The 14,887-nt window shown below is 41.4% G+C and overlaps 1 protein-coding gene across 4 annotated transcripts in view; it reads right to left on the bottom strand.

Annotated features, from left to right (window-relative positions):
• Positions 1-10,645, bottom strand: part of disc1 (DISC1 scaffold protein) — a 94,982-nt gene extending 84,337 nt beyond the window's left edge. For 2 of the 4 annotated variants that reach the window (XM_078213410.1, XM_078213411.1), the window contains exon 1: positions 10,390-10,645. In XM_078213410.1, coding sequence (XP_078069536.1) covers positions 10,390-10,498 — 109 coding nt within the window. In that variant the 5' untranslated portion in view covers positions 10,499-10,645. Of the gene's footprint in view, positions 1-3,250; positions 3,355-10,389 lie in introns of all 4 variants that reach the window. The other 2 variants (XM_078213412.1, XM_078213413.1) reach the window with 2 other exon arrangements.
• Between the last annotated feature and the right edge of the window lie 4,242 nt (positions 10,646-14,887).

The following is a 14,887-nucleotide window of genomic DNA, read 5'->3' as shown; positions in this document are numbered from 1 at the left end:
CTCAGACACTGCAAAGAAAAAAGTCCTAACCTGTCCAATCGCTCCCTATAACTCAGTCCCTCGAGTCCTGGCAACATCCTTGTAAATCTCTTCTGCACTCTCTCTACTTTAATAACATCTTTCCTATAGTAAGACTACCAAAACTGAACACAATACTCCAGGTGCAGTCTCACCAATGTCCTGTACAACTGCAACATAACTTCCCATCTGCTATACTCAATGCCCTGACTGATGAAGGCCAGCATGCCAAAAGTCTTCTTCACTGCGCTATCTACCTGTGACTCCACCTTTAGAGAACCGTGCACCTGAACTCCAAGGTCCCTCTATTCCACAATACTCCCCAAGGTCCTACTATTCACTGTGAAAGTCCTACCTTGATTTGACTTTCCAAAATGCAACACCTCACACTTATCTGCATTGAACTTCATTTGCCATTTCTTGGCCCACTTCCCTAGCTGATCAAGATCCTGCTGCAATTTTTTATAACTTTCCTCACTGTCTACAATACCACCTATTTTAGTGTCATCTGAAAACTTGCTGATCAAGCCTTGTACACTCTCATCCAAATCGTTGATATAGATAACAAACTGCAATGGGCCCAGCACTGACCCCTGAGGCACACCACTGGTCATAGGTCTCCAGTCCGACATGCTTCCTACCATCAGGCCAATTGTATGTCCAATTTTCCAACTCTCCCTGGATTCTATGTGATCTAACCTTCCAGAGCAGAACCTACCATGTGGAACTTGATCAAAGGCCTTACTGAAGCCCATACAGACTACGTCTACCGCACTGCCCTCAACAACTTTCCTGGTCACTTCATCAAAGAACTCTAACAAATTTGTAAGGCATGATCTCCCTTGCACAAAGCCATGCTGACTACTAATCAAACCCTATCTTTCCAAATGCATGTACATCTTATCCCTCCAAATCCACTCCAGTAACTTACCCACCACAGATGTTAGGCTTACCAGTCTATAATTCCGAGGTTTTTCTTTGCAGCCCTTCTTAAACAAGGGCACAATATTTGCTACCCTCCAGTCTTCTGGGACCTCACCCGTGGCTAACGATGATGCAAATATCTCTCAGCCAGGGCACCCGCAATTTCTTCTCTAGCCTTACGCAGTGTTCTTGGATATACTTGGTCAGGGACAGGAGATTTATTCACCTTCATACATTTTAATACATTCATCACCTCCCTGCTGTAATGCGAACTGTCCCCAATATATCACCATTAACTTTCCCAGGTTCCCAAGTCTTCATGTGTTTCTCCACAGTAAACACAGAGGAGGAATATTCATTGAGAACCTTGACCATCTCCTACGGTTCCTCACGTGTCCACTTTGGTCCTTAAGGGGTCCTATTCTCTAATTATTCTCTTTCTTTTAACATACGTAAAGAATCCCTTTGGATTCAGCTTAATCCTCACAGCCAAAGCTACCTCATGCCTCCTTTTTGCCCTCCTAATTTTCTTCTTGAGTATACTCCTGTATCCCCTGTACATCTCCAGGGAATGTCTTGATTCCAGCTGCTTGCACCTGAGCCATGCCTCCTTTTTTCTGGCCAAAACCTCAATATGCTTTGTTATCCAGGGTTCCCTCCTCTTGCCAGCCTCGCCCTTCAGCCTAACAGGAACATATAGACCCTGAACTCCAACTACTTCATTTTAAAGGCCTCCCACTTACCGGAGGTCCCTTTGCCCTCAAACAAGCTACTCCAATCAACCTTTGCAAGCTCCTGTCTAATTCCATCAAAATTCACCTTGCCCCAATTTAGAACTTGCACCTGTGGACCAGTTTTGTCCCTTTCCATAACTTTTAAAATTAATAAAACTATGGTCACTGGTCCCAAAGTGGTCCCCCACCGTTACCTCAGTCGCTTGCCCTATTTCCCAAGAGTAGGTCAAGTTTTGCCCTTTCCCGAGTAGGACCCTCCACATACTGCCCGAGGAAGCTTTCCTGAATACACTTAACAAATTCCACCCCATCTAAGCCCTTAACATTATGGCAGTCTCAGTCTATATTAGGAAAATTAAAATTCCCTACCATGCCAACCCTATTACTCCTGCAAGTCTCCTCAATCTCCCTGCATATTTGTTCTTCTAATTCCCATTAACTATTTGGGGGCCTATAGTACAACACCAAAAAGGTCACCATCCCTTTCTTATTTCTTAGTTCCACCCACAAAACGTCACTGGATAATCCCTCTGTTATTTCATCTCTGACTACTGCCGTGATGCTCCCCTGAATCAAAAATGCAACTCCCCCCTCCTCTCTTTCCTCCACCTCTGTCCCATCAAAAGCACCTGTACCCTGGAACATTAAGCTGCCAGTCCAGTCACTTGCTTAGCCATGTTTCAGTTATGGCCATATTATTCCACGCCAAAGTACCTGTCCATGCCCTGAGTTCATCAGCCTTACCTGTCAGCACTCTTGCATTGAAATGCATGCAATTTAATCCAACAGGTTTTCCCCGCTCCCTGCCGTACTCCTGCATATCGTGTCTATTTAACTTGCCGTTGCGGAGTACTGCAACTCCTTCAGCCCCTCATTTGCTTCCCGACTGAGGATCCTACTCCCCTACCAATGTAGTTTAAACCCTTCCTTGCAGCACAAGCAACCTGCCCCCCCCCCCCCCCCCCCCCCCCCAACTCGACCATGATCTTGGGAGCACTGAGAGAGTCAGAAGCAGGAAAAGAAAATAACATTTTTAGCGAGCGCGTCAACGCAATACAAGTCGATTAACACAACTGGTGGGCTCAAAGTCTCCGAGAAAATGAGCAAAGAAAGAAAATAAGGGAGTAGGCTGTGTAAAAATAAGTTTACTTACTGAAGCAGATTGTCTTTTCTAGCTGCGTGCCTTCACACATGGCAGGCTGCAGCGTCGGGTTCTTGAACTCAGTAAGAGAGAGAGAGAAACTGGCTTTTGGAGAAGCAACTGCTCATCAAACGAATGTGATAGTAACCAAGATTAAGCAGAATTAAAGCGGAAATCGCCTGGTTTTAAAAGAGGTTGGCATTTGAAAAATAAGAAAAAAATGTTTAAAGCTACAATCCAACCAAGAGTTTTTATAGAATAAACAACAACAGAAATAACATAAATTATATTGGAAGAGAAAATAAATCAGAGGGGAGGAAAGTTAAAGAAAATACTACAATTGAAGAACTGGTAACTGTGCTAGTGGGACTAGGTTGCACGACAGAACTATTTGATGAGAATGTGAAGCATGAAAGAGAGATTTCAATATTACCTTGCTGAAAACAAGATACCAGATGACATTAAAGCAACAAATTTCTTAAGTGCAATAAGTGGAAAGCCTTCACTCTATTACAAAGTCTTGTCCTCCTGTCAAACCTGGTACAAAAACAAATGAGGAATTCACTAAAACCCTTGAAGAACAATTCTCGCCCAAACCTTTAGTCATAGCGGAGAGATTCAGATTTCATCGATGAAGTCAAGAGGGGGAAAATACTTCACAATTTGTAGCCAAACTATGAAAACTAGCAAAGAGTTGAGAGCTTGGACCGACCCTTGAAGATACTCTGCAAGACAATACTTGTTTGTGGACTTCAAAATATAGCAATTCAAAGATGATTGCTCATCAAAGGCTCTTCAACATTAAAACTTGCTACTGAGATTGCACTGTCCATTGAATTGGCCACTAAAGAAGCTTCCCAAATTGGAGCTAGCGCCAAAATACACAAGATGAATACTGAGAAAAGAAAAATCTTTCATCATACAAGCATGCCCAGGTGGGGCATTCTCCATAGGAATGTTGGTATTGAGAAAATAAATGTCATAATTGTGGCAAGAAACATCACATAACAAACGCGCACTAGACCAATCAGAATCAAGAAGGGAAAACACAAGAAAGCAACCAAATCTACACAACAAGTCTACAGAATGACTGAAGACAATGAAGATTCCCAAGAAAAAACAATGTCTACAAAGATCAAAGAACTAAAACTCAGTGCATTATCAATGCAAGATGATATGCAGAGACTTTCAGTCTATCCAAAATTAAATGGGAACAAAATTAAAATCAAAGATAAGGGAGCTGCTGTATCTCTTATCTCTGAAAATCTATGTCAACAAAAACTCAAGACTGTACCAGTAAAACCATCTAATATAATCCTGAGACCTTACACGAAAGAGGTAGTTCTAATGAAGGGTTATATCATAGTGCAAGTTGAAACAAATGGCCAATCTGAAAAATTGCCATTACATGTTACGAAAATAACTTTTCCTGCACTTTTCGGAACAGCATGGTTGAACAAAATCAAACTAAATTGGCAAGCAATTAACCAATTAGTTGTTAGAAAGAACACATTACAGAAACTTTTAGAAAAATACAAGAAGGTATATGAAAATGCTTTAGGGGAAATGACAGAAATCGAGGCACGTCTCAAGATAAAACCTGATAGCACCCCAAAATGCTTAAAGGCAAGAACTGTGCCTTACACTATCAAGCCAAAAGTTGAAATGGAACTTGAAAAATTAATGAAAGGTAGAATGATCGACTCTGTAACCGAGTGTGATTAGGCAACTCGTATCATCCCCGTCATTAAACTAGATGGTTCTATAAGAATTTGTGGTGACTTCAAAACGACAATAAATCCAGTGTTGTGTTCACCAGTACTCCTCACCATTAGTTGAGGATCTATGCACTGGATTGTCTAGAGGTCAACAGTTTGTCCCAGACTTGTCCCAAGCATACCTTCAAAGGAAGGTGGCAACTGAGTTGCAGCCACTGTTAACTATTGTTACTCAAAGCGTTGATCTGATATAAACGCCTACTGTTCGGAATATCAGCGCCAGCCTTATTCCAAAAGTATTGGATTAAATTCCAAATGGTCTTAATGGTGTCCAGTGTCATTTGGGCAACAGTTTAATAACAGGCAAAGATGAACAGAAACATTTACAGAACTTAGAAACACAGAGTCTGGATAAGCACAGTTTTGGTGTGAAGAAAGAAAATTGTGAATTTTTCAAGTCATCAATAAGTTATCTAGGCCATGTAATTGATAGAGACGGACTCTAAAAGGAACGTAAAAAAAAGACTGCAGTTTTAGATGCACCGAGACTGCAGAATATATCGCAACTGTGGTCTTTTTTAGGACTCATCAATCATAATGAAAAATTTATTCCAACTCTCATTACCATATTAAAACCACTCTATACATTATGTGCAAACCAATAATGGACTTGGACAAAAGACTGTGAAAAGACATATAACAAAGTTAAATATATGCTAACGACATTGGAAGTCTTAGTTCATTTTGACTCTAATTTGAAAATGCACCTCCATGTGATGCATCGCCTTGTGGGGCGGATGCAGTTGTCTCTCATATCATGTTAAATGGAGATGAAAGACCAATAGGTTTCATTTCATGAACGTTGACAAGCACTGAACAAAATTTTGCTTAATTGGAAAAGGAAGCCCTGAGTACCGTTTTTAGAATCAAGAGATTTCATCACGATCTATATGAAAGAAATTTAACCTTGCTAACAGACCACAGGCCTTTAACAATGACCTTTGAACAATATAAAGGAATATCATCTCTAGCTGCAAGTCATTTTATTAGCGCATAGTTACAAGATTAAATGCAGAAGATCTGAGCAACATGTAAACGCCAATGCTCTATCACGTCTACCAATTCGGGACAAAGCCAAATCACAGCAGAACATCTTGTACATTTCTCAGGTCGATAGTGTATCTAGTACACTTCTCAAGTGCAAAGACACAGGAGGTCAGGTCCGGTGATGGGGAAGGTTATAGACATGATCTCGAAAGGAATCCCACTGGATAAACACAGAAAGAATCCAGAATTCAAGCCATACTGAACATGGGAACTTGAATTAACGATACAAAATGGAGTACTGCTTTGGAGGGTTAGAGTAGTGATTGTTCCATGCTTGCGGAGTCGTATACTGGATCAACTTCATGAAGGATATCCAAAAGTATGTGAAAGAACTCACAAGAAGTTATTTCTAGTGGCCAGAACCAAACTCTCAAATTGAAGAAAGTGTAGGACAGTTTCAGTCTTGTGTTAGAATACAAAATATTCCACCTCTACGACTACTTCACCCATGGGGTTGGCCGAGACAACCATGGCAAAGAGTCCATATTGACCTTGCTGGACCAATTGAGGGATATATATATATAATATATATGTTTTTTGTCCTAGTGAACGCAGATTCCAAATGGCCCAAAATCATGAAGAAGTAGATTACTTCTGAAAAGACGATCAAACAACTAGTCAAAGCAGTTGCACGATTTGGTAGACTGGAGCAATTACTTCATGATAACAGAACTCAGTTCATATCAAGGGAATTTGTGAACTAACTCAGAAACCATGGCATACAGCAGATCAGGGTTGCACTTTACCATCCTTCCACCAATAGGTTGGCAGAAAGATTGGTACAGTATTGAAGAATGCCATTAAAGCATCGAAGGATGAAGGACCGTGAGTCAAAAGAGTAAACAACTTTCTCATGTCCTACAGAAACACAGCCCATGTACCAACCCAAAACTCATTGACAATATTGTTTTTAAAGGGCAAGTTGAGAATAAAATTTGATTTTCTCTTCCCGCCTGACACTTCAACCATAGTAGAGCAACAACAACAAAACTAAATTACTTGCATGAACAGACATCAAAACCAAGAAGTTTTAATTGAGGAGGAAGAGTTTTAGAGAGAAACTACTCTTCAAGTGAGAAGTGGGTACCTGCGACAATACTCACAAAGATGAGGCCTATTTCTTATATGGGGAAACTGAGAATGAGAAAGTTTGGAGGAGGCGCACAGATCAAATCCTCGCTTCAAAAAAATAATTTGCAGAGTTGGTCTCTGAAAGGCCATCACGTGACACTCAAGGTTTGGAAACCCCTGGACCCATGACCAAGATTGAGTCAAATTCAGATTCCACACCAATTGAACAACAGCATCTGTAGAAGCTGAAAAAGGACCAACTTTATCAGATGATGTGCCTGAGCCAAGTGGTGAACAGACTACAACAGGGATACAAACAGTTTACAAAGAGATATTGATATGTTAAGTAAGTGGGCAAAAGGTTGGCAAATGGAGGATACTAGAGTCATAGAGGTTTACAGCATGGAAACAGGCCCTTCGGCCCAACTTGTCCATGCCGCCCAGTTTTTACCATTAAGCTAGTCTCAAGTGCCGGCGTTTGGCCCATATCCCTCTATACCAATCTTACCATGTAACTGTCTAAATGCTTTTTAAAAGACAAAATTGTACCCGCCTCGAATACTACTCTGGCAACTCGTTCCAGACACTCACCACCCTGTGTGAAGAAATTGCCCCTATGGACCCTGGAACAAGCTGCCAGAGTAGTTACATGGGTAACAAAAAAGACAGTTATATGGGTAAGATTGGTAGAGAGTCTGGTCCTTTTGTATCTCTCCCCTTAAACCTATGCCCTCTAGTTTTAGACTCCTCTACCTTTGGCAAAAGATATTGACTATCTATCTTATTTATGCCCTTCATTATTTTATACACCTCCAAGATCACCCCTAAACCTCTTACACTCCAGGGGGAAAAAGTCCCAGTCTATCCAGACTCTCCTTATAACTCAAACAATCAAGTCTCGGTAACATCCTAGTAAATCTTTTCTGCACTCTTTCTAGTTTAATAATATCCTTTCTATAATAGGGTGACCAGAACTATACAGTATTTCAAGTGTGGCCTTACCAATGTCTTGTACAACTTCAACAAGATGTCCCAACGCACGTATTCAATGTTCTAACCAATGAAACCAAGCATGCCGAATGCCTTCTTCACCACCCTGCCCACCTGTGACTCCACTTCTAAGGACCTATGAACTTGTACCCCTCTTTGTTCTATAACTTTCCACAAAGCCCGACCATTAACTGAGTAAGTCCTGCCCTGGTTCGATCTACCAAAACGCATCACCTCGCATTTATCTAAATTAAACTCCATCTGCCATTCATCAGCCCACTGGCCCAATTGATCAAGATCCCGTTGCAATCCTAGGTAACCTTCCTCACTGTCCACTATGCCACCAATCTTGATGTAATCTGCAAACTTACTAACCATGCTCCTAAATTCTCATCCAAATCATTAATATAAATAACAAATAATAGTGGACTTGGCATCAATCCGTGAGGCACACCGCTGGTCACAGGCCTCCAGTTTGAAAAACTACCCTCTACAACCACCTTGTGGGAAGATGTTAAGTTTTTCATTCTGGGAGAACAGAAGAATAGTATTATTTAAATGGAGAAAAATTGCAGAAAGCTGCACCACAAAGTGACTTAGGAGTACTTGTGCACGAAACACAGAAAGCTGGCACATAGGTGCAGCAGGTACAAGGCTAATGGAATGGTGGCCCTTATTTCAAGAGGGCTGGAGTATAAGATAGGGAAGTTTTGCTGCAACTGAACAAGGTACTGGTGAGGCCACATCTGGAGCACTGCGAGCAGTTTGGTATCTTTTTTAAAAAGATATCATTTAATTGGATGCAGTTCAGAGAATATTCACTAGAATGATCCTCGGTATAGAGGGGTTGCCTTATAAGCAAAGGTTAAACAGGTTGGGACTCTGCACATTGGAATTTAGAAGAATGAGAGGTGATCTCACGGAGACACAGGATTCTTAAGGGGCTTGACAGGGTCAATATTGAGAGGATGTTTCCTCTCAGGGGAGAGTCTAGGACCATGTATGAGGTCATGTATCAGGTGCAAGAGGCTAGAGGCTATACTTCTTCACTTACATAAGTAAACTACTTAAATCCATTAACTGTAAAACACAAATCACAGATGGTTCAATTTTCATGCTGAATATAAAACTACACCCTATATGTCTTTTCATGGCATTTTTTTGGAATTGTGGTAACTTAAGATCAACAATATGGCCTATGTATTGTAGTTCATTTTGAAACAGGTTCTGCAATGAGTGTCATGATGCATGTAATTGCCTAATTGCAATGAAATATTGCTTTATCATCACTACAATAAAAATATTAAGACCCATATAAACTATTAAGTTTCATAAGTTTTGTAACAAGGCATGATTGACCTGGTCCGTTATACTACCAAATACATGAAGCTAATGAAATGCTACTGTTCTATTGTTTAAAACTAATTGTAGAAGAAATAATAGAAATGACAGGTGTAAAAGGTAAATGGGACCATAATAGCAAAAAATCAGAAAATATAGCTGCAACTACATACATGTTTAGACAACATTATCTTTCTATAAAGTACTGGTCTCTGCTAAAATTGCAGGAATGTTACTGCACAGGTGGTGGCTGTTCTCCAAACATTGTGGCTTAGTACCATTCCCTGGCATTTTCCCTGAACCCTCACATACTGGCAGTGGTTAGCTCTGCTGCCTCACAGTGCCAGGGACCCCGGTTCGATTCCCGGCTTGGGTGTCTGTCTGTATGGGGTCTGCACGTTCTCCCCATGGTCTGCGTGGGTTTCCTCCGGGTGCTCTGGTTTCCTCCCGCAATCCGAAAGACATGCTGGTTAGGTACATTTATCTGTACCTTTAAGACCTGGCTGGCTGTAGAGATTTGCATTCTAATTAGTATTCTGTAACTTGATTTCTGTGTCTGTGCCCTGTTGGAGAACAGATATCCACCCCATCTGACGAAGGAGCTGTGCTCCGAAAGCTTATGGTATTTGCTACCAAATAAACCTGTTGGACTTTAACCTGGTGTTGTGAGACTTCTTACTGTGCTTACCCCAGTCCAACGTCGGCATCTCCACATCATAGGTACATTGACCCAAACAGGTACTGGACTGTGGTGACTAGGGGAATAATAAGTAAACTTTATACTGTTTCTATTCAAATGCCCCCACCACACTTGTAAACATACATTCCAGACCCAAACCAAACCCAAAAAGTTTTCTTCTCACATCACATTTGCTTCTTTGGCAAATCACTAAATCTGAGTCCTCAAATTCTGGGTCCTATTACCAGAGAGTACTCTACCCCTGTCCAGTTCTCCCTCTTGATTTTGGGCATCTCTTGTCAAATCTCCTCTCAGCCTTCAGAATGGTTTCCCCCAGCTCCCCGATGAGGTAGTAAACTTTCAAAGCAAGTAGTTGAATTGTCAAAGAAAGGTTACAGGTTCAAGCCTTGGGTTGGACCGAGTCGGCTCATCTTAAAACAAATTGAAGAGTTAATTGCAATTAGTCTGCGCCAACTGGGGGGAAATCTAGCAGGTCACTCGTTTGATGTAGATGGATTCGGGTCCCAGCTCAGTATCGGACGGGAATAGGGTGTGGCTAAAGGGAAGAAAATAGTCTCGTCGGGCAACATTCGTCACGTTCATCAATAATGTGTAAAAAAAACGCAACCAACGGCAAGGGAGTGAGGTCTCCATTATCAATCGTACCTCTTTTCTGCGGCTGTGGTGACCGAGGCCCACAGTCGCTGCTGGAGATGGATCTCAGCCGACAGGCGCGGGCCGGCGACTGGGGCACAACGTCCATCCCGGCGAACATCTTCGGCTGAAGCGGCCGAGCCGCGCGCACGGACTAACGGTCACCCCACGCGCCGCAGTTGCGTTCGATTAGAATTCGTGCGCGTTCCGCCCCGACCAGCCGGCCGTTCCCTCTGACTGTCCGTGGCGCGTGCTCCCTCCGCGCGGCGCTGTCCGTTAGGTTTGATTGCGATCCTCACCCAGCTGCTCAGCAGGGCGGAGTCCAACCGTCGCCCAAACCGGCAACGCTGCACGCCGTCGGGAGGGAACGCAGGGGGAGTCAGTTTGGATTTAGGGAAGTGAGAGAATCAATCAAATCTTTTTCAAATGTAATCCTGTTATTGTTAAACTTCAGAAGAGCGATTAGTAAATTTTAGATTAAGTTCTGCCAATTTTGTTTTCAATATGTCCAATATTCTATTAACAGTGCAGTGAAGTCACTGTGAAAATCCCCTCGTCGCCACACTCCAGTGCCCGTTTAGGTACACTTTCCACGGCCAATTCCCCTACCCTATACATCTTCACACTACGAGAGGAAACTGGAGCACCTGGAGGAAACCCACACACACCAGGAGAACTGCAAACTCTAGTATTCCCATGAAGACCAGGATGTTGCCCCTGTGGCATGGTGCCCGGAATTGGACATAAGAAGAAAGAAGAGTAGGACTTTATACTATTATATATTTAAGTAGTTGCATGATTAGGATTTCAGATCTGGCCACATGATTTCATAGTGATGTCATTGGTGTATTTCACCTCAGTCCTGTTTTTAGTTTATTTGTACTCTGTGCAGTGCAGAGAACATCTCTTTAAATATGCCTATTGTGTGTTACTTTCAATCTACATGTGAAAGCATGTATTTTCCTTTTGTTTAAAACCCACAACCCTAACATAGGTAGGACGTTACAAAAAGAAAATTGGCGATGAGTAGGGATTTTAATTGAGAACATCAAGAAAAGATCCTAAGTAGAGGGGGGAAAAAATTGTGTATCCTCACTTCCAATATTAGAAGGCTGGTGAGATGCAACAACAGGATTAATGATTGAAGTGGCAAAAGGAAGAGCAAATAAGAAAAATAATTCTGTGCAGTTTTAAAAGGGTTTTTTTCCGATCTGAGAAAGATGAGATTCCAGGCAGTATTTGGCATATTTGAAAAGAAGGGATGCTTTGCTGTGTGGCCGGGGTCATTTGAGTGAGTCAATGGTCTCCAGGGTAAAAAAATGGGGAGTATTAGTTTAAAAAATATATACCGAGCCAGTCTGCAGTTGCTTGTGCCCTTCAGAGAAATGGCAGGTCAATTAGGATCCTTGGGTCCTTCCAATGAAGAAAATTAATAATGGAGTTTTTTTGTACAGCATTTTCAATACTTTATACAAGCAAATAAAATTGCAAACCAGTTGCTTTTACCAGCTTTTTTCAGTACAATAGGAAGTAAAACCTTCAATTTGCTATGGTGCTTGATGCATCCAAACTGACTTGACAAAGATCCTTGAAAAGTGTTACACTCTAAAGTGATTGCTCATTGCACAACAGTTCAGGTTCCACCGAAGGAATGAAGTGGAAGGCAAAAGTTTATGGCTATCTTAAAAAAGCTGGAACAACATTGTGAGTTTGGCGAATATACTCTTTGAGATTGTCTAGATTATTGTCTCCAAAATGAGGCTATCCAAAGAAGATTGCTTCCGAACATGCTTTGACTTTAAAGACATCAGTCACAATCGCAGTGTCAATGAAACTGGCTGCAAAAGAGGCTTCACAATTTGGTGCAGGAATGAAGATCCACAAGTTGGGAACTGCCCATAAGAAGTCAAAACAGCATATCACAGATGTGTCAAAATGGGCCATTCAGCAAGTAAATGCTGGAGCAAGGATAGTTAGCGCAAGAATTGTGGCAAAATGGGTCACATTGCAAAAGCTTGTTGGACTAGATCAGCTTCCCCAGAGAAGGATATTCAGAAGGAGAATCTGGGTACCTTCAAGAAGAAGAACAAATTGCATTCCATAATAATTTACAACATGGAAGAAGAGAATATCCAGAAATATTAGAAGAGCTCCATCTAAACATCTTATCCATACAGGGTGAATCACTTAACTTCAGAATCACCCAGAATCTAAGTGGACAATCTATTTGTTTTATCCATTCATGGGACATGGGCGTCGCTGGCTGGCCAGCAATTATTATCCATTCCTAGTTGCGCTTGGAGGATCAGCCACATTGCTGTGGCTCTGGAGTCACATGTAGGCCAGATCAGGTAAAGACGGCAAATTTCCTTCCCTAAAGGACATAAATGAACCAGATGGGTTTTTCTGATAATCGACAATGTATTCATGGTCATCATTGATTCTTAATTCCAAATATTTTTATTGAATTCAAATTCCACCAACTGCCGTGGCAGGATTCAAACCTGGAAACATTAGCTGAGTTTTTGGATTAATAGTCTGGCGATAATACCACTAAGCCACCACCTTCCCACAAGGATCAGGATGGAGGTTGATACTAATGCTGCTGTATCTTTAATTCCTGAGACTATATATCAACAAAAGGTGAAGCATCTTCCTTTAAAATCAGCTGATATGATTTTAAGGACATGCATAGAGATTGTGCCATTAAAAGGTTATGTCATGATCAACGTAGAGTTGGGTGCGCAAACAGTGAATTTACCCTTCCATGTGTTCCATGATAATTTTCCAGCTCTATATGGGAGATCGTGATTGGAGGACATAAAGCTCAACTGGAGTGCTATCAACAGATTGGTTGATGCCAAAACAGACCTACAGCACCTACTGGATCAAAACAAGAGTGTATTCAAAGAGACACTAGCTCAAATGAAACTCAAGATAAAACTTAATAGTCAACCAAAAAGTCTCGAAACAAGAGCGGTGCAATATGCAATTCATCCCAAGATCAAAGAAGAATTAGTATGATTTACTAACACTAGAGTGTGAGCCGGTTACAATGAATGACTGGGCTACTCCCATCATACCTGTCATGAAACCAGATGGTTCAGTTCGTATTTGTGGTGATTTTAAAATCACCAAATTCAGCGTTATGTGCTGATCAATATCCACTTCCTTCAATTGAAGATTTGTTTGCTGGGTTATCAGGTGGACAGAAATTCAGCAAGATTGATCTTTCACAAGCATATTTACAGATGAATGTAGCTGCTGAATCTCAACTATTACTTACCATCGATACTCATAAAGGTCTTTTTTGTTATAAAAGATGGGTGGATCAGATTTTAAGTGGTCTTCCTGGTGTACAGTGTTATCTGGGTGATATTCTAATTACAGATTCCAGTGAAGAAGAACACTTGAATAATTTAGAAGCAACATTGGAATGTCTTCAAGCACAAGGTCTGATTATCAAGAAAGTGGGACATTTTCCAGATATCAGTCCAGTATTTGGGTCACATTATTGATAGCAAAACCTACATAAAGCACCAAAAAAGGAAACTATCTTAGAAGTACCACATCTGATGAATGTGATGCAATTGAGGTCCTTTCTGAGATTAATAAATTATTATGGTAAATTCTTGCCAGAGAGAGCTGTGGCTGAAATAGTTAGTTGTTCGATCAGTAAGGGAATCAAAGGTTGCAGAGAAAGTGCAGGAAAGTGGATGTGAGGAATGTCGGATCAGCCATGATCCTATTGAATGACAGAACAGGCTTGAGGGGCCGAACAGCCTACTCTTGTTCTTATTTCTTATTATTTATCTCGACTTACCTACATTATTAAAGCCATTGCATGATTTAGTATGTGTGAAATGGTCATGGAATTGGACAAAGAATGTGAGAAAGCAGAAGAGGATGTCAAGGGTGCTTTGCAGAAGTCTGAAGTATTGGTTCATTTTAATCCAAAGTTACCATTACCGCTTGCTTATGATACTTTACCTTATGGAGCGGGGGCAGTGGTTTCACATTATGCTTTCAGGAGAAGAACCACCAATCGCTTTTGCTCTGTGTACTCTGACTAGTGCTGAAAATCCAACCATCTTCCCTTGACATTCAATAGCATTACTATTGCTGAATTCCCCCCCCCCCCCTATCGACATCCTGGAGGTTACCATTGACCAGAAATTGAACTGAATCAGCCATTTAGATACTGTGGCTACAAGAGTAGGTCAGAGGCTAGGAATTCTGCAGTGAGTAACTCACCTCCTGACTCTCAAATCTTGTCCACTATCTACAAGGCACAAGTCAGGAGTGTAATTGAATACTCTCCATTTGCCAGGATGAGTGTAGTTCCAACAACATTCAAGAAGCTTGACACCATGAAGGACAAAGCATCCCATTCACCACTGGCGCATACTACAGCATCTCGCCAAGGTTTTTTCAACAGCTCCTTCCAAACTGCAACCTCTACCACCTAGAAAGACAAGGGCAGTATGCATGGGAACACTACCACCTGCAA

The sequence above is a fragment of the Mustelus asterias genome, chromosome 5 (genome assembly GCF_964213995.1).
Source record: "Mustelus asterias chromosome 5, sMusAst1.hap1.1, whole genome shotgun sequence".
Lineage (NCBI taxonomy): Eukaryota > Metazoa > Chordata > Chondrichthyes > Carcharhiniformes > Triakidae > Mustelus > Mustelus asterias.
Note: the sequence above shows the minus strand (reverse complement) of the source record. Positions and strands in the feature narration are given on the sequence as shown.